This window comes from Carassius carassius, chromosome 26 (genome assembly GCF_963082965.1).
Source record: "Carassius carassius chromosome 26, fCarCar2.1, whole genome shotgun sequence".
Lineage (NCBI taxonomy): Eukaryota > Metazoa > Chordata > Actinopteri > Cypriniformes > Cyprinidae > Carassius > Carassius carassius.
In genome coordinates, this window is record NC_081780.1 from 7,357,510 (window position 1) to 7,379,237 (window position 21,728).

The window sequence follows — 21,728 nt, forward strand, 5'->3', positions numbered from 1 at the left end:
TAAATAAATAAGAAAAATATAAAAAACACACATAACAAAATAACTGAATCTACACTAAACATACCTAAGCTAAAATTTAAATAAGAACCTGTCTTTATTTTTATATTTATACATTTTAAAAATATAATGAAAAATATTATTAAATACAGTAATAGCATTGAAATAATACTAAAATAACACATTTTGGTGGTCCTAAAAACATATGCATGACTCTTTTTTTCCGTGGGTCATAAAAGACGACGTTTAAAGGTATGTTCATGATTCTTTTTTTCGTGAAGTGAAAGTCGATGGGGACTAAAAGCTGTCAAGTTAATAGGTGAAAAAAAACAAAAGCATAATAAAAAATAATCTGAAACCATAAAATAGAATTGTGTGAGGAACAGACTGAAATTTTACTTATTCGAAAATATTGCACTACAAATCTAGCTCGACAGCTTTGGTCACTATTCACTTCCATTGTGTGGGAAAGAGCAGCTTGCAATTTCTTTTAAAAATCACTCTTTTTTTTCACAGCAGTCATGCAGGTTTGCTAAGAAATCAGGGTTTGTTAGGGATGACAGAATTGTTATGTTGTTTGAATTATGCCTTTAAAGCCATCTTTTATGTTTATAAAGCAGGCAAAGTCTCAGCTGAGATAACATAAGAATCTCTGGAAAAATTTCATATTTAGTCTTCTGTGCAAAAAATAATTTGGGGGAAAAAATTTCCACTAAGTGTGTAATCTCGGATAACCGTTTGAGATTCAAATAGGCATGTTAACAAGTTGGATAGAGTTGGGGCTACCTCTCCGTGGGTGATCTCTCCACAGCCAGGGTCCGCACCTCGGAGGTTAACAGCTACACATCATTAGCTGTACCGCACTGGAACACTGCTATTACTGCCGTGGCACAGTCTGCTTTTCTTCTGCAACCTCTGGCTCTCAGAACAGTAGCGCACAGAGAGAGAGTCGGCAGGAAAGAGACGGTTTGTTGATGGAAAATGAGAAGATTTAGCGGGGAAGAATGTGGACAAAAGGGACAGAATAACAAAAAGTTCAAGAGGCAATGCAATGTGTATTGTAGACAAAGAGAAAAAGGACTCAAGTGGGTTGAGCGAAGGAAAAAAGTGAAAGTTGATGGGGGAAAAAGCATCAAGTGGCTTAGCCTGAAAAGGCGGAAGGTGCCAGGAAAGAAAGAATGAGATTTAAGGGAGCAGAGAAGTGGAAAATCTGATGATACACCTGGAAGCTCTCAGACGGTCATTCAGCTGGAGGTCACAGAGACGGATTACACATTACACTGACTCGGATTACATAGTACACTGATTTCTAATGCTCAATCCAGTGCGCTTTGGTTTTCATTTGAACACAAACAGGTCCAGGTGCTCCATATGGCCGGTGCATCCCTGTTTAGTGCACTGACATGGTCAGGCACATTTTGTAAAGTAGGCCGGGACTGGAATAATCAAACACAATACCTTGCTAGAGTGTTGCTTGAGTGTATGACAGTTTTACACACTATGGCCAGAGGGAAGAGGGTTAGCGCAGTCAAACACATTATGGTGATTGAAAGGGAGGGGTGCGAGTGAGATTTCTAAACACATTATGGCGGAAAGGAGATGGTGTCCTTAAACACTAAACGGTGATGGAGAGGAGGAAGAAAGGAAGGTCAATTGAGCCTCAGTTTCAACTCAGACAAGTTAGTGAGCTAGCGCCGCACCTAGCAACTCTTCTGAGTTTTGACACAGACTCACCTTGTGCAAACAAACAAGTTATGTGTAGTTGATCACGGTCTCCTTTAACTCTTGTCTCTTGTTCTTCGTGTTGGGAGATGTGTGATAGTGCCGAGTCTTTGTGTATATGGAAATGGCAGTTAAAAGTGCACTTGCTAGATTTGACTGGTATTTTAGGTGCATCCCAAATCGCATACTTATGCACAATTCTATGAGGTTTTTTAGTATAAATAGTGTGAGTAGTGCGTTCACACTGAAAACTGCACTTTAAACACCTGTGTGATGCACTTAAATAACCGAAAAAACTAAGTATGGAATGTTGAACACTTATCAGACTCCGATTATAAATGACAAAATAACCTACCTTATATAATTTATATACTACATGGTTGAGTACATAGTGTATGAGTGCATAGTGTATAGTGCGTCATTTGGGACGCAACTATATACTTTTTGCAGGTATACTGGTAAAAAAAAAAATGGAGCTATGTCATTCCTGCTGTGCAGTACTACACCATAAATTTCCTAATATCTTGGATAAAATATTATGTTAGTTAAAATACTGCACATTTTATCACTGGAAATCATATTAGTTTTCTTTCATCAGTGTCACAATTAAACAAACATGCGATTCGTGTTTGAATACTGCATATTTAAAATAAACTTTTTATGTTTTTATACTGGTTTAAACCAATGTTGTCATATTTCAGGCATTTAAAATAAACAATTTTAATGACTTTAAAATCTAAATTATTTTAAGAAATTCTAAGAAAATGTAATGTAATAAAGTTAATTAAGTTTAAAATAATTAAGAAGAATTGGTTTCTCTTTTTTTATGTTCTCTACTTTAAGTGAAGAATGTAAAATGCTTTAAACTATTTATAATGTTTTACATTAGGACTATTTTTTTTGTCAGTTTATAGCTTTTTAAAATGTTGTCAATGCCATTTTGTCATCCTGTTAGTTTTTTTAAAAATATAACTCTTTGAAATATTGAATATAAAATCTTTGAAATTTTGAAATATTCTTTGTATTGTATATAATTCTGAAGTCTGTAGAAATGGTAATGATAATGTCTGTCGGGTTGTCTCATTTACTTATTTTTCAACAATAAACAAAAATATATTATTATTATGATTTAATAAGTACCATACTTGATAAGATTTTGTATTATTATTATTTCAGATTATTTATTTATTTTTGGGGGGAGGCTTTTTTGTCTTTTAGGCATCCTTTTAATCCTGTTTCTTTTCATTGTGTAAATTGTAGTTATAATTACTTATAATAATAAAACTGACCTTTACCACGGTACATTTCTGAAACCCCCTCTGCAGAAACACATAAATGACTAAATTACTAAATAAATAGATTCACTTTTTAGTTACAATTTCATATGCTGTTCTGTAACATGAAAAACCCCAAGTCATGCAAAAAACATCCATTCATAATTAAATCAAGAGAGTAGGAATTGGCCCCCTCTTCTTTTGTGGCAACACTTGAGTGGATCTTTTCTTGCCTGTTAGTCAGGTTGACTTTAGATGGTTAATTAAGTCCTCAGTTTGACAGGTTGTCAGACTCGTCCAAGCCTCTTATTGCGGGCTTAGCGCCGCAGGTCTGCAGCGACGCAAACCCAGACGGATTGGGTCCAGCTGGGACTGGATTAGGCGACGGGTCGGGGGCCTGGAGCTAGTCTTTTCTAGAGGGCCCTGGAGTGTTTTGTCTGTGCAGCTTGAGTTAATCTCCCACCCTGTGAGCAACCTCCCAACAGACCCCACTGACTCACCCCAACATGTGGCCAAAGTCTGAATATCGTTGATTGCGTGTATGTTTATTTGCTTCTGAGACTCAAGCATGCAAAAAACTGATTGTTATTAATGCAGTGTGTTGCTACATGCATCAACTCAATCTCTTTAACCAGAAGTTTGTTGATACAGTACATATTCTCCTTCAGACGAGTCATATCTTATAATCTCATGTATGTCAGGTTGTCAGGAAGAGATATTGACTTAGGGTGGTCTCCCTAAACAGTCAATTAGACAGACAGGTGTGCATGTGCTTTCTGGAAGAGCATCACATGAGCTATAAATGTATTTTTGACTCGATTGGCTTTATCTGTGATTGCACGCTGACAGAAATGTATTAATAGAGGGCAAGTCTGCTCGTTACACTACTGTCTGGACAACATATTTCCCTGACAAATGTTGTTTTAGGGTAAATCTTGCATGTATGTCGCAAAGCTGAGATGATCGTAAAGGAATTAGCTGAAAAGGTAAAACCTGTCTTCAGCTCATGCAACGTTTACGAAAACGTTTTCTTTGGGCAGCTAAACCCTATTTAAGGGATTACATTTGCAAGCCAACAAATGCAATGGTCTGTCTGTGTTTTTTCCAAATCTGACTATTCAAGTTGTAACTTGAGAAACACATAAGGCTTTTTAAGTATATGGTGAAAATGTTGCGTAATGCACGTACTTAAATTTATTTGTTAAAATGTACTCTTAAAATGCTGTCTTTTACCCTGAGGCTACATACATGTGATTTAATATCTTTATAAAGGGTTTACATAAAATTTTACAATAAATGTAAGCTCTAGATGACGTAACCACAATACTGTAGCTGGGAATCAAATGACAGGCTTCAAATGCCAGGTTCCCATAACTCTAAAGTGTCTCCTCGTCCAAAACTAACAATGCTAGCAGGGATTCTCTGATCTGGTTATGACAGAGGAACCGGGTTCATTCAAAAGCTACCGAAACAACAATGAGTCAGGGGTGAATCTCGCCAAAAACACCACTGGGCCAACAGATAACCACACAAAAACATCAGCAGAACATCGGCAGAACATGATGGGAGTGCAAACTCATAAAGACGCATACAGAGCTTTTATATTGACAGATTTCTCTCCAGATGCTTGTTTGGTTTCGTTTCCCCAAGGACGCTGCTAAATCTCTGATCACTCTGTTGAGAGGAAAGGTGTGTTTTATGGCACATTGTGAACCTTGTCGAGTACAATGACGGCAATGGATGAAAAGCTGGCCCGGATGAGGCATTGTTAGTGACTGAGATGACTTGATGAATGCAGTGTGGTCGTTGAAATAGGGTGGTGTGATATTTAGACTAAGTGGACAGGAGACTTGAGGTATGCATTCCTCAAGGTACGGTGAAGGTTGCGAGCCATGGTTCTAACCGCACAGGACCTTGATGTGGCTTTTCCACCATCAGCCCCCATGTCTAACTTTACTATCACCACTGGAGTCGCATCAAAGTGAAACGTCTTGCTAAAAGCCCCATTTTATCCAGCAGTATCATCTTTTGTTATGGTAGCTAAGTCTACGATTATTATTGTTAACTAATACTAAAGCTATAAGAAATATTTTTATTGTTTAAATTAAACATTTACTGAAATAAAATACTATTTTATTTCATTTTAATAAAATCAGCTAGATGTCAAGGCTGCATTTCTCAATTTCCTAAGTAAAACCAAATGAACTTAAACTAAGAATAAATACTTAACTATACAGACATATAAGGAAATAAAAATAATAAAAAACAATAAAATTAAAAATAAAACGGATAACAAAAATATAAAAATAAAATTGAACTCAATGTTAAAAACTAGTATATCTAAAAATATATATCAATGATACTAAATAACTATTATATATAAAATGTTATATAGATTTTGTGTCTGTGTATGTATATTAGTGTGTGTGTGTGTGTATATGTATGTGTGTGTGTAGGCCTATTTTTTTAAGCAATAAGTAGAATAAAGTAAACCATTTTCTAAACCGTTTTGGTGATTATTTAATTAATAATCAGTATTATTCCTTGCATACACCAATATATATTACCTATCTATACACACAAACATATATATGATATATATACACACACACTTTATACATATATAGTATAACATTTTAGTAAATGGAAAACTTCAAGAAATGACAAACAGGTTGTAACAGTTTTGAACTGATTCATTTAAATGGACAGCTTGTCCTTTTGTGTAACAGATTAAACAGTAAATTAATCAAATTTACCAATTCTATTGGCATTTTTGCGACTTACAGTAAATATTTTCAATTCAACATCACACAGCCATAGTAGTAGCTACTATGTTCACACACAGCTGTTATCAGTGACTTTATGTCCCGCATGAATATAGGCAGTGTGCATGTGCGTGTATGTGGATCTGATGAGGTATAATTCACGGTCATTAGCTGATCCTTTAGCTCTGTTCCCACCAGCAGGACAAGGGTTTGTTTTCAAAGTGGAGCACGTCAGTCTCGCTGATGGGAGTGAGAGGATGATATTGTCTGGAAAGGAATGAATGAGACTGATCTTCTGCCAGGGAATTTCTACTGCGGATACATCTAGAAGAGCCTTAGCCAGCCAGTAACTGTTCCATTAAACAGCGCATACCTGATCATAATGTGAACCATTTTCAGTACTGAAGCGTTTATGAGATTAAGGCAGTTTTTGGTCTTGATTCTGATTATGATCATTATATTTGTGTATTTTATTAACTGTCCATCATTAGACAGTAGTGCATTTGTCATATCAGCATGTACATTAATATCTCAATGAGATGCCTTGGCTTGTTCCCAGCAAAGTCTTTATTGCATGAGCCAAAAGTTATTGTCATGAGCACCAGTGCCAACAGTTGAATAGCCATTAGCATTTCCCTAAAGCAACCACAGAATGCACACTAGACGTCTCTGATGGATGGCTTGTCATAATGGAATGAGGACTGACAGAAGGCTTATTTATGTACAAAGCCTGCAGATCCAGTGCATTCCAAGGATAGAAAACATCTCATTTCAATTACAAATCTCAGTTTTTCCACTGAGTAAATCAATGCTGTCTTCATTCTAATCGCTTGACCCCTTCTTCTGTGGGGAAATGCCCTAAACATGCTGATTATTATACAATAAAAGATAATGGAGTGTTTCAATTGTGGTAATAAATTACAATATAAAATGTTGGTTAAAGAGCAGATCATATTATTTCATCAAAGTGCAATGAACGTTTGTCATATTACACAGAAAAAAACCATCAGTTTAACAACATTAATTTTTTTTCTCTCTGTTGCATGGCTGGTTTTCTTGTGTGAATTAAGGTTTTGAAGCATTAGGACTGAATTGAGAATGCCTTTCGAATTCCAATTTAATAATGGAATTTGAATTGACATAGCAAATAGGCTGCTAAATTGCAATTCGATGTTGAATGTAAGTGCAGTTTAAATTAATTTTTCAATGTAAAGACGTATGACTATTTTAACAATAAAAACAAAAAATTGGGTGTTTTGCTTAAAGGTCCCATGATGTGGATTATTTACTTTTTTTAAATGCCTTTTTAATGTTTCCTAAGGTGTACTTATATTGTTAGTATGATTTTTACATTTAAAATTTGGAAATAAAAAGCATTTTTATATCCTGATATTAGCCCTCTGGCTTGAATGCTCTGTTTGAAGGGGCGTGTCTGCTGTGAGACTCAAGAGTAAACGACAACTGTTGTGATTGGCTGACATCTTTGCATTCAAAATGAGTATTACATGTGGAACCCCTCTCAAATACTTTTACTACATTTTTATTTATTTATTTTTATTTTTATTTTACTATTACAGCTGTCGAGATTAAGGAATCGTGAAAGTTTTAATTATAGCATTATTTTTTTTTAGATCTTTTCCCATAACATCAAAGGCTGCAGTGATGAGCATTGAGTCTGTTTATCGCGTGAATGCAGTGATCTCGTCATTTCGCGTCACCGCGTTTTCTCTCACAAAATGCTTTCACCACAACTAACAGCAAACACAATATTGACATGAATACAGTAAGAGTTTCGTTGTGCAGCATAACCGCATCATTCATTATAACGGCAGTTTGGGCATGTGTGCAGATCACTCGCGATGTGTGATTGACAGCTCCGAACAAAATAAAGGGAGCTTCTTAGATCGCTCTCTGTAGTTTAATTACAATTTAAATATAAGATTTGTTTCATGCTATGCTACTAAGAGAAACAATGTGAAGTTGATTGTTTTGTCACTGGCTTATTCACTGATGCATAAACGGTATTAAACGATTTAGAAAGAAAGTCTGTGTGGACTTGAATAATTAGCTACACATTAGGGCTGGGCGATATATCGAATATTAGCGATAATATCGGAATAATTTTGACGACGATGTACAATTTGAATATATCGGGAATATCGAATATTTCAAATTCAAACATACTTTCCCCAAAGAACGCGCCGAATGTCCAAAAAAGGAACCTGTAACTGCTGACTGCTCTACGCCCCTCTACTACGAGAGCTTTAATCAGAGGTGGGTAGTAACGAGTTACATTTACTTCGTTACATTTACTTGAGTAATTTTTTTTTTTTGAGTACTTTTCGGAGTATATTTAAAGATGGGTACTTTATACTCTTACTTGAGTAAATTTTTGGGGAAAAATCTGTACTTTTACTTCGTTACTTTGGGCGACGCTCCTCTTGTTACTTCATCTTAATGCAATAAATGTTAGGTGCTTTAGTTTATTCCAAATGCGCCGTCTACTTTTCTCTGGGCAATGAACGATTGCCCTTTCGCGAATGATTCATTCTTTTGAGTCAATTCTGTTCAAAGGCTTGATCAAACCAATTGGCAAACGAGTGAATTGGTTCATGAATCAGTTTGAATGATTCGTTCAGTTCCCTGCCGCACGCGCTGAGCGTCTGAAGTGGTTCACTCGGAGTTGTAACATTTAAGAACAGAAAGAGCGTTGAACTGCACTGGAACTGCACTGAATTGAAATCTGCAAATGCTATTATTTGCTAGCGATGGAGATCCTTATTAGATGAACACCGCGTGTGCTGTCTACTGTTTAACAGGTAATAACTTGGGCTACATGTGATTACAGTACACGATACCACTGACATTAGTTTGTTGTACGTGTGTGGCTTATAACAGAGGGGAGTCAAGTTGAATGCAGCTTCCAAACGACAAAAATAGCCGATTAAGATTTTATTAATTTTAATACAATCACACCGGCGTGAGTACGTTCAGCAAGTCATATAATCAGCTGCTAAATTCAGATCTGTGATCGCTGGCTGGCGCTTAGCCAGAGATAGATGCGTTTATACAGCGCTGCGCATTATAACCAATCACACATGATTCTTTTGAGCTTATTAAAGCATTGGCCAATCAGAGGTGTTCCGATGAGTCATCGCTAAAATGCCGGTGCTTCCTTCACTCGCTCACTGACTGAATACCTCTTTCTGGCGAATTCTCTCGTCAGAAACAACAAAGTGCAGATGTGTGTACGAATCTATAATTAAGATATTGATTTCACAGTGTTAACAGTTTCAGTGATTTTAATGGGAGTTTCTGAGAGTGATTGAAATCTAGACTGTCTGTGAAAATTATCTTTAATAATGTAAATGTTATTTGCTCTCTTTCTGAACAATGAAAGATTAGTAGCAATATTTATATCACATTAACTTTCAATGTTAAATTCACATTTAATATAAAGTCAGTCATATTAAAAATATGTTATGGTATGACACCTATATCTGTTACTTAAGTAAACAGACAGGGTTTTATAATAAATTACATAAATTGGAGTAAAGGCTGATGAAATATATACATTTATACACGCACACATACATTACATACATTTTATCTATATATCTATAAATAAATAAAAATAGGCTCAGTATATATGACCCAAAGTAACTAGTAACTAACTACTTGAGTAGATTTTTTATCCGATACTCTTTTACTCTTACTCAAGTAACTATTCAAGACTAGTACTTTTACTTTTACTTGAGTAAATATTTCTAGAAGTACTTTTACTTTTACTTGAGTACAGTTTTTGGGTACTCTACCCACCTCTGGCTTTAATGATAGCTGTTGCCAGATAACAAGAGTTTAAATCTCAGAATCAGAGCTCCAGTGTTACAAGGATACATTTTCTGCCCGGTGTTTGCTTATTTAAAGCAATCTGGCAACCATGCGCACGTGCTCACTCCTCATTGCGGAAGAGCCGCTGACGATAATCTGAAAACACTAACAAGCCGGAATTGAGCGATCTAATGAAAGCGTTGTTCAGCCGGTCTGTGTTCTGTCGTGAGATCTCAACTGTATTGTTTGCGTTTGTGATCGCAAAATAAATGCACTTACTCGACCGCTGATGTTTGAATAGAGAAACATAGGCTAAGGCCATTTGGAATTACTATTGGGGAATTTCACTGATATGTTTACCAGTTTCCATAATATAGACAGAGAAAATGCAAAAGTCTTTGGTATTCATTTATATATATTTATATATAAGAAATAGCTATGTGCTTCAACAACTAGCTCCCCATCTAAGAGGGTTTTTAGTGCCAGTAGGAACATAGTTTCATGCCACAGAGCTTCTCTTAAAACCACAGACAGTTGACAGACGTGTGTTCTTAGCTTAAAAACTTAAAAAAATTTAAATAAAATACTTTTCCCAGTTGCATAGTTTAAATTGTGAATTGCATGCACTAAAAAGTTGACAGAATGCACTTTCTGTAACTGTTACTTAATTTGCACTGCTTCAGTTACATATAGACCTACATGTATTCATTTAATAAAAAGCAGTAAGTAATCTCTTGGTCTAGATTTTTTAACTGCTTAAACTGGCTGTTTAATCTAAATGTTTTTTTTAAATGCAAAAGAAAATCATGTTTTATTTTTCTTTATTTAAATGCAAATGCAAACATATCGAGATATATATCGAATATCGTAAAAAATTTGACAATATCGAGATATCATTTTTTTTTGTATATCGCCCAGCCCTACTACACATCATAAATCACTGTTCACAGATCAGGCATTAATGAACACTGTTACTCACTGTTTGTGGCGGTGCTGTCGAAACCATATCGTAAAAGTCTGTTGTAAAGCCTGTGCTGACATTGCGACTGAATTAAATGTTTTCTCCAAATTCTCAGGGTGGGCAAAGCAGAGAAAGGGGAGGTAACCTTTCCCCTTATGATGACATAAGGGGATTATTCCAGATCGGCCCGTCTGAGCTCTCATTTTCTCAAAGGCAGAGCAGGACACCCAGGGCTTGGTTTACACCGATTGAAATTTCTAGACAGGCTAGAAGAACTAGTATTAATGTTAAAAAAAACCTTATAAAGTGAAATTTTCATCTCATGGGACCTTTAAGAAATCTATGGTTGGTTGGTTGGATGGATACAGAGGAAGATGAATAGATAAGTTTGTATGTGAAAAGTGCCGTCTGAATTTTTCTTCTAAAATGAGCATTTTTATCAGGATTCTACATTTATGTTCAGTTATTTCACTTGCATAGAAAAGTACCTAAACATTGCCATTGGAGTAAAATTGCTGAATATAAACATAGGAGCCTTATAAAAATGCTAATTTTAGATGAAAATTTCAGACAACACATTTGCATCTGAACTCTTTTGAAGCTTTTGTGGATCAGGGTGGAAGAACATGTTAAAATCATCTGGAACCAGTCCAGTTCAAATTCCATCCTCTTTAATTCACTTTTGCCTGACCCTGATATGAACGCACTCAGATGTGTTTTCCACACGCTCCCAATGCTGTTTCCACTCAATTTTAAATCAAATCGTGCAAGTTACTGATATACTGGAAGGAGAAACACTATTAATTTTTTTGAAAGATTAAGTTGTTTGAAATCAGATATGCTGCTGGAATACATTTTCTATCTCTGGCTGTCCCATAAAAATAGCCTGTCTTTGGAAGTAATTGGCCACACAGAATTAAATGAAAGTATTTATTTATTTATTTATTTTTATTATTATTATTATTGAGGAGATCTGCATTGTATCTCGTGCTCCTGTCAGTTGTGTTGGATGTACGATGAGGTTGAACAACCCCATAAGTGAAGCTTGTTTTTATCGAAAGCTTGATAGTTTCGCTTTAGGGGGTTGATGAATGAGAGCAGGACAGTGGCGGAGTGGACGAGCGTGTGCCAGCATTTAATTTGCATGCAGAAACATCCCTTCATTATCCTAAATGGCAACCAAACAATTTGTCTTGCCCTCCATTATTTCCTGAATAGCTCTTGACTTGCCTTATTCAGTAATGTGTACGTAACCCAATTGCGGGCAGCATTTAACAAAAGCATGTGTGTTCTCCAAAAGCGTGTCCTGCATTATATATGAAGATTTCCTCTGGGTAACATGGAAATGTGTCCATTAGTCTGTTCCAACACAAGTGAAAACTATCATGGACTGTCAATCCTTGAAGAACGTTTTGAAATTATGATTTACTCACCCTCATGTCGTTCCAAACCTTGTTTGACTTCATTGTATGGCTTGGAATTGACACACATTTCACAAATTGAATCAGTGTATTATATATGTATTTTGATATATCAGGTACGGTACATGTCTTTGTAAAATATATATATATATATATATATATCTCTTAACTAATGTAATCTACATGGGTACTGTCTCAAATGACTCTCATTATATGGACACTTAAAAACTGATATCAGGTGAGAGACAAGGGAGGCTGTTAACATCTGAAACTGTCCCTGTAGTCATGTTGTGCGTCATTGTCTTGAAAAAACATGTTTCTCACTTTATGAATGCAGCCGCTCGTGCCCACAGCTGGGTCTCGTCACTAGCGGCAAACACCTGGTGACTCATCACAACGGCACATTGCATTAACGCCGCTTTCACAGGAAACATTCAGTGTCCGAGAGAAACACCTACGGTGAAGAGCATCCGGTTATTTGTGCAATCATCCACCCACATGTTTTTGTCACAAAGGCCAGTTTTTCAGTTTTTGTCATGTTAATGTGTGATGTAAGCATTTCAAGTTCATAGACTATCACATAAGGTTACCGAGGCACAGACTGACTCATTATATTTTTATAATTCATTATAACACCGAAACGGTGCATAATAAAGCAAATCGAATTAAGCGCTACACCAAAACACTCCATATAAATGGATTTAACCACAGATCGTCAGGTTTCATTCAAAAGAGGATTACAGTTCCTGTTCTTTCTCTCTCTCTCTCTCTCTCTCTCTCTCTCTCTCTCTCTCTCTCTCTCGCTTTTACCCTGATGTTTTTTGGCAGCACTTTAAGCTCCATATTGAATATGACTCCTCAGCTTGGCTGTAACGTGAGTGCCGGTGGTTAGTTTTTATTAGTTTCACAAGCATGTAAATGTTTAATAGAGATGCAGGCTGGACTGCAATGTCACTATGACAGTTTTCCCAAGCTGAAGAGCACTGTGCCTGACAACAAGAGCAGAGATACATGACACACAGGTCAGATTTATATAATGCTCTAGTGCAAATGTTTTTTTTTGTTTTGTTTTTTTTTGGGCTAGGGTCTGAATTCCACTATGTAATTTACCTTTGGCACAAACTAAGTTGGATAATGAGCAACAGTGTCTGGCAACATCAGCAATATTTTTGAGATGAGGCTTGAAGGCTTGATGTAACAATTTGGTGTCTGTCCAAAGGAAAGGTTTGAAAAGATTCCAGTATTTGAAAAGACATTTATTTGGATGAGAAAAACCCTCCAGTCATATCAGTAGCCTAACCAAAGTGATTTTATTTTATTTTATTATATTTTTTACATTTTTTATTTTATTTATAGTATATTTTTATGGTTTACTATAAAAGATGGCTGTCAATCGACAGCTTCAGTGGTATAGATTTTAATTGCTGTTTTATTTAAAATGTTATTTATATGCTCAAACCAGATTATACAATTTAAATTATTGATTTTTTTTTGTAGTGAAATTATAAAATTATTTAAAATTATCTCATTTGAAAACTGGTGAGTAGTATACATAAATTAACTGTTTAATTTTATTTGAAATTTATTTGAAACCAAACATGCTATACTATATCTATCTATCTATCTATCTATCTATCTATCTATCTATCTATCTATCTATCTATCTATCTATCTATCTATCTATCTATATAAAAGAATTAAATGTACATGGAGGTGACTGTAAAAGTTTCAGAACTTTCGACACTTGACACAGCAGACTTAAAATGCTACAGTATGTTCACAGTGCTGACAATAGTAATGAGATGCAACACATTGGCCAAAGATGTCCATCCCTAACTTTCTGAAAGGTTTGCTTACACCTACAGCAGTAATTAGTATGTCTTTGGTTGATTTTTAAACTTTGGTTTTGGTTCTGGTCACCCTCTTCATGTACAGTATATGGTGAACTTCTGTCACCTACTTTTATTTGAAGAACTCTCAATTTCTTCATAATGGTAGACTTAGTGAAGCCTACTTAACATTTCCAAACAAGCATTGTGTATTGGTCCCGATACAGTAATTGACACCTGTAGATGAAACTCTCCATTTGATTTGGTTACATTTTAATTTCAGCAGCCATGCAAAGAAGCTAATGCTCTTTCTCTGTCCTTCTTAACCCCAATTTACCTTGACCAAGGGCTGCAGGGGGGGATTTTCTGCCAGCTTAAGCCTTCTGATTGGGTTACACAGATGGAATAATGAGCGCTTTTCTGTTGTTTCAGCCGATCTGGAGTTAAGCTCTGCGGACCAGACCATTCACTGATGCCACACAACATTTACATATACATGATATTTAAAAAGACCTTTTGCCTCCTGAATTAGTTCAGCTTCCTCACAAACTAGACGAGGCCTTTCCACATCTCTAGAACTTTTTAGGAGCACTCCATCGGACAATGAACTCCTGTGATCCGGAGCGGAGACCTGCACATTCATTCAAAGACCATTTAGTATCTATCCTGAAACTAGTGTTATTTGTTCTGAACTGAATACCTCAGCAACAGCTAATGTTGCTGTTTTTTAAAGAAAGTAATCAGGCTGTAATTAATATTTTCTCCAACAAAAAAAGTACCAACATATTCCCATGTATTTTGGTAGTATGTGTGTGTTCAGAAAGTGACTCAGAAGTTGATTCACTAACTCCACTGATGAATTTGGTTCAGTGGAGTATTTGTCAGACTAATTAAAACCAGCAACTTGTCTTTTTTTAAAAACTATGCATTGTTTAATTTGTTCAAGTATCAGACTACATTGGTTGTTCTTTGGATTTTTGATTCATTAAAAAGATCCAGTTGGTATTAATAAGTGTAATTTTTTCTTTAATCAGACTACACTGGTTGGACAGTATGGTTTTGATTCACTTAGAGTAATTCATTTAGGAATTAAAACACAAAATAATATTTTTGATTAGCTAAAAAGAACCAAAGTAACTTGTTCAGGAATCAGACTACTGGTTGAAATATCTGGTTTGGATTCACTAAAAAGTCATTATTCGTAAGAGTCATTTGTTTGAGAATCAAACTACACTGGTTATGCTCTGTTTTTTATTAATTAAAAAGAGCCAATTCGTAAGAGAGATTTGTTTGAGAATTGTTTTTGTTTTTGGACTGTATGATTTTGATTCGCTACAAGTAATTTGTTCAAGAATCAGAGTACACTGGCTGTGTGGTGTGTTTTTGATTCACTAGAAAGAACCGGAGTAACTTGTTTGGGAATCAGACTACACTGGTTGCACTGCATGGTTTTGATTTACTCTCTTGATTTACTCTCATCAAATGGCTGATGAGAGTCATTTGTTGGAGAATTAGACTACACTGGTTGCACTGTATCTTGTTCATCCACTAATAAAACTAAATATTCATTAGCAGTGGTATAAATCAGAAGCATTTAGTATTATGGTGTTTTTACCAAAGTACCATGATATTACAAACTGATACCTTGACTCTATCATGTACCACACTGCTTCATGACACTTTAAGGTACTTTTTTTTTGGATTTAACATATTATTTTCTCATTGTTAGCAATAGCATTTTACTTAGTTAACTGACAACCCCAAAAATCCACAGTGAATGAGATCCAGGTGTGCAGAGACTTTCCATTTGCTCTTATTTTAACTTGAGATTCTCCCATGCCAAACCACACGGTGATAAAGCTCAACCTCGTCCTGCTTCCTGCCACTCACATTACATCACCTGTAAGACAAGTCCAGGCACTGTCAGACTTTATGAATCGGATGAAATTTTTTTCTTCTTCTCTTTCTTCTTCTGTTCTGCTCTATAAATCACTCCTGAAATCCGAAGACCCCGCTGATGAACCGCTGGAACGGATGCATCTGTGGCAAAGACGCTGCGGGATTCTTCCTTCACAGTGATAGACGGGAAGAAATTACTTATATAAAATAATCTGCCTAGTTTCTCAACCCTGGAGCTCTTTCATTGATGTTTTTATGAGGGTACCATTTTACCCATACATCATGGTTCATCACTGTTTGTTTACATTGTTTACAAACTTTGTCAAAAAGATTTAATATCAAAAGCTTTTATGAGGGGAGGGTGTCAGGGTGGGGGGGAAGTGGATTATGAAACTTCCGTTGTCCACTTGTCAAGGACTATGACCTTTGTGAAATGAGGGTTGACCTCTGACCTCTGCACCTCCGATGAAACAGAGGAAACACGCCTTTTCAGAAATGGAAATGGACAGGAGGTACTACATTTCCCAACACACCCTCATGTTCTATGGAAAATGGACAAATTCAGTGCCTGTTGACTGATGGAATTTTCTTAAAAGTATATACAAATCTTATGCATTTTTGTATCTATTATGGAAATGTCAAAAAGTTTCAAGCATTAAATTCTGAATCATAAAATTTAAGCATTGCAAGGTATCTTTACCTTGGCCGACTACATCAGTGTTCACTCTGTCTCCTCTACTGGTGTAACACCTCTCTATTACATCAAGTAATGGAGGACTTGTTTCAAGGGGCTTTGCTGTTCCAGCCGGAATCTCTGGTAAAGTGATTATGCTCTGAGTCCTGTCTCTCTTTCTGAAGTGTGATGAAGCCCTCAGGTTACTTGCATACTCTGTTGAGAGAGAGGCTTTTGTTTTTGGCACTGTCTACTCTTGTATTTCCACTTTATAGCTGTCATTACCATGCAAATTCTGTGTGATCCTGTGAAACACTGAGTGTATCCAAGAATATTTGATCTAAATTTAATATATATGCTGTAATATTTATATTTACATTTGACCTTATGGGTTTTTATAGAGAAAAAATAAATGAGTGGGATGTATTTTTATTTGTATTTTTTTATTCTGTTTTTCAATTATTGTTTATAGGGACCAATTCTCATTATTAACTAGTTGCTTATTAGCATGCCTATTATTAATAATATATTGCCTGTTTATTAGTACTCCTAAGGCACACATTCTGCATGACCAAATACTACATCCCATCCTACCCAGTACCTGAACTTAAAGGGCTCATCGGATGCCCATTTTCCACAAGTTGATATGATTCTTTAGGGTCTAAATGAAAAACCAGTAACATAGTTTGGTTAAAATTTCTCAATGGTAGTGTAAAAAAACCACCTTTTTTACCCGGTCAAAAACAGCTCTTTTCAGAGCAAGCCATTTTGTAGCATTTACCTTTAAATTTTAATGAGCTTTGCTGACCCCGCCCCCCTCTGTTCTCTGAGGGACTGTTTACTATAGCCGCATTCATCGTCAAACTTGCTGATTAGCACATTATTAGGAAAGGCTATTTTGCGAAGATTCATTCAAAAAATGTTATACTCACTTTTTCTGTAGGTGAAGCTGGATAACGAATGATTTGCGCGAAGATAGATTTGAGAAAGGGGTAAAGATTTTAGTAGAAAAAAACTAAATAAAACACTAGTTGGATTTTTATCATTATAGGGTGGTTTTGTACACACACTACCAACACACATTTATGTTCAAACAGTTTGTAAAAGTGCATGTATAGCATCTGATGACCCCTTTAACAACTACCACGCTAACTATTAATAAGCAGCAAATTAGGAGTTTGAGGCAAAAATAGTTAATGGTTTGTTAATACTGAGAATTTACTAAAAGTGTGATTAAATTATTTTGTTCTATAATTATTGTGTTATTAGTCCAATCTATCTGTCTTTCTTTATAACAGCACTAAATCCATTCATCCATCCATCCATCTGCCTGCACTAAAACAGCATTACTTGTGATGTTTGATACACAGAATTCCAGTCTATCAATCTTCAGGCTTGTTGTTCATGAGCAGATGTGATATGTGTTTTTTACTGCTCTCGCTCTCTCTATTTCTTTCTCTCTTTTACTGGGCCATGTGTTGATTGAGCAGACCAAGGCGTCTGAGCTGTCATCACGGCGAGTGGAGGATGTGGGTAGAGTGGAGACTGACGTCTTATGCCACGCAAACATTACACCTCTCCTCTCTCTCTTTTTCCATCTATCCTTCCTCTCCTCCACTCCCATCATTCTCATTTCACCTAAACCAAAACTCTTTCAGGAGTCACAGGGGAAGTGCACGTGGTTTACTGATATCTGCTGACTTACTGTACATGATTTGGAGAGATGTCACTGCTGTGCGTTACTCAGGCAAGAAATGTGACCGCTTTAACAGGATGTTCCTTCTGGTGGAGTGGAACCTTCAACGTGGTTGCCAGTTATCATAATAGTCATGATAATGACCTCTAAAGAACACAGTACCTAAAGGAAAAGGCTAGTTGAATGATAGAGTGAAGGTTTAATTCAGATAAAGAGGTGTTCACACAATTAAAGCAAACAAAAAAATGTTTAAAGGCAATATAATTAATTACAATTAAAAGATTTTTTTTAAACATTTAGTTTATTTTACACTTTAGATTGTGTGTGTGTGTGTGTATATATATATATATATATATATATATATATATATATTGTGACAAGTGGGGCGGGGCCGAGGGACATGGGAGCGAGGCCGGTGGAGTGATTGGAGATGAGCTACACCTGTTCGACCCACCGGTCTCGAGGCCCACGGAGGACATGGAAGGATATAAAACTGGAGCGACGACAGTGAAGGACGAGAGAGGACCAGGCCTGGGCTTTTAGTTGTGTTTTGGTTTTTATTTGCGCGCACCAGTCGTCCGTGAGGGGCTGGTGCGCTGCTTTGTGTTTATTTTGCTTTATTAAAATGTTGTTTGATTGTCCGCCGGTTCCCGCCTCCTTCTTCCCGACGATTAGGAAGTTTGATTCATTACACATATATATATATATATATATATATATATATATATATATATATATAGTCAAGAAAATTAAGAAAACTCTTTTAATGAGAAGGTGTGTCCAAACTTTTGGTCTGTACTGTATATATGTATATGCATGCATGTATTTTGATGATCCTAATTGATGCCGTTTGCATTTCTAAAGTAAATTATCCTTGTTTTCTTATTTTTAGATATTTTAACTGAAAAATTAGACAAAAATTCTAAATCGTTTTTGCGTCACCAACTGTTGCCTTATATCACTTTCAGTCATTTCTTGGAACAAAGGATGAATACAAGAAGTCACCTACATGCACATATGTGCTTCTGCATGTATATACATTCCAGCAATGTGAGCATTTGCCTATAGGCCTAGTCGTTAGTGACAGACTGGTAATTATTTACATTTGCTATTTGTACAGTAGATTGCACAAATCATTCCACGTCAACAGGTGTCAAAGACTCATTGCATTTGCACTAAAGATAACACAAACACTTAGCAAGCCTACTTAGCAAGCCTACATCCTCAACACAAATGCCGTATTTATCAAAGCCACTCTGACTGACAGGATCCATTCGCTGTGTTTCGAAGAGGCCGCCCCTCTGTGGATCTCATGTTTCAGAGGCTATATTTACCACTTTGCTACTGACAGGCTTCTGGAAACTAGTTGTCAATCTCGTTTTAGCGGACTGCGAGTCGCAATACATTAAGACATCATTAGTCATAGCACCCTGACAAATCCCCTCCACATAGTTGAGGTACAGAAGAGCGACGACCAGAGGAATTCCTCGGCATGCCAGCGGATCTGCTGTGAGTGGATAGAGAGACCAGGCTGCAGGTGGATGTTTTTAGCCTCCTGGTGTCTCAGAAGTTGGAGGAGGTGTAGTGTCTGTCCATCATCTCCACAGGTCTATGTGGTGTAAACACCTAAAGAGCATGTTTGGTTGTAAAGGTGATGAGACATTGGCACAGACCCGCTCATTAAAAACAGGAAACACTTATATACAGACATGCTAAAGGCATTGAGAGATCTGTTGATTTTTTTTCTTTTTTTGTGCAATTGCAAGGTTCTGAAAGACCTTCACACACTCAGCTGGTGTTTGTGAGGCACTTTTGTCTTTTGCACTCAGGGGTAAAAAAATCACACATTAACAGCTCTGTCTATCAGTGGCTTTTTTACAGCAAGCAGAGAGCGAGTGAGGGGTAAGTCTAGCTCCATGTATTACTTTTTAATTTATGTTTTAAGTATTACTAGTAAATCTAATTTGCTTGCCGCTTATTTTAATAGAAAGGCTGAAGTTGGTTTATGGACACCAAAGAGGAACATTTCTAATCAAATACAAAAAAGAGAAATACTTTTAAGTAGCAGAGAATTTGTTCTACAGTTTATTTATTTATTTATTTACTATTCCATAAATCATAGATAGATAGATTTTATAGTATTTATTAACCTCAATTCCTGAATTTAGATATTTACTTTTATTATTTTTATAATTGTTGCTTTATTTCTTTTTTATATAGTTTTATGGTTATTTATAAGATAGATAGATAGATAGATAGATAGATAGATAGATAGAGAACAAATAGACAGACAGATAGATATTTATAGATAGAATTTCTTGTATTTTTAATATTATTAATTTAAAAAAATAAATACGTTTTAATATAATATTTTAATGTTATTTTTTGTTTTAATATTTATTATGTTATTTAAATATGCAAGTATGCTACATTAATCGACCCTTTTATACAATTTTCATTATCACTTTTTTAATTTTACTCAAACACATAAATCCAGAAATATTTAAGAGGTTCAGAATGTGATGAAATATGATGTCAGAAAGCCAAAAAGGCGAGAGCAGGTTGGAAGACAACACACTGAAGGTGCAGCCTACAGTATAAGCAGTGCAGAAAAGAAGGACACCTTTTGCCAAACCTTTGCAGAAGAGTCTTTCACATACCTCTCCTTTCAGTTCGACTCCCTCGTCCTCCCCCTTCAGCTGCTCACCCTCCCTCTCCTCTTCTCCCCTCCCCTCCTGCGCTCCGGTGGATGGTGTACTGCTTTCTCTCTCTCTCTCCCTCATTCAGGCTGAGCCGTGGACACAAGCAGCAGCAGTCTGTGAGAGTGTGTGTGAGAGCATGTGTGCGCGAAGCCGGAGTGAAGACAGAGGGTACTGAAACTCTACCTCTCCCACAAACACACAATCCCACTCACCGGTCCTCCCAACCGGGGTCCAACAACGCATCCCTGAGGAGTACACCTTAACCCCCACGTCTGGTGAAACGCCCCCCACATGGAGCCATGTGAACCCATGTCTCCTGCTTTGCTTAGGATCTGATTTCGGATTGCCTCCTTGGGGAGAAGCTCCAGGCGCTGGATCTTTTGAAGTAAGGAGGGACTCCGAAGACCTCGGCTATCCCAGAGGAAGCACTTTGCTCTGGGCACTGTGGGCTGCAAGCCCCCCTGGGCTGGAGGCCAGCGCTCCAGCACCATGGATTACCTAGTTGGGATTTTTCTGCTGTTGTGTGGGGTGGCGTTACCTGGAAAAGTTGCACCCCAGCACACCAAAGAGAGCGTGCCCAGACTCAAGCTCTCCTACAAGGGTAAGTTTTGCAACTAGTCCCATCACCAACGCATACAAGATTTTTTACCTTTTTTAATTATCATTACCTGTTGCATGTGATTTAGTCTTGTTTTGTCCTAACAGATTGTTTCCATGTGTTCAAAGTGCATGTGTTGGCTCTTCTACATACTGTCATTTTTTGCAGTTGCACTGTTCTGTAGCTCTAAACTCTGCTCTGGTACCCTGTCATATGGCTTGTGAACTCTGAATGAGGTATCGTGGGTAATGACTCTGCATTTGCAGCCAGAAATCTAATTTCTCATGCCTCCAAATTGATTTTACAGCAATCCTTTAAGGGAATATTCCTGGTTCAATGCATGTTAAGCTCAACTGACTG

The 21,728-nt window shown here is 36.6% G+C and overlaps 1 protein-coding gene across 2 annotated transcripts in view; it reads left to right on the plus strand.

Moving 5' to 3' along the window:
- Positions 1-21,728, plus strand: part of LOC132105669 (semaphorin-3aa-like) — a 112,183-nt gene that overhangs the window by 59,971 nt on the left and 30,484 nt on the right. Inside the window, exon 1 of one of the 2 annotated variants that reach the window (XM_059510950.1) lies at positions 20,856-21,371. The exons of the other annotated variant lie outside the window; for it this stretch is intronic. Within the exon in view, the coding sequence (XP_059366933.1) occupies positions 21,260-21,371 (112 nt within the window). The 5' untranslated portion in view covers positions 20,856-21,259. Of the gene's footprint in view, positions 1-20,855; positions 21,372-21,728 lie in introns of those variants that run through there. 2 annotated transcript variants of the gene reach the window in all.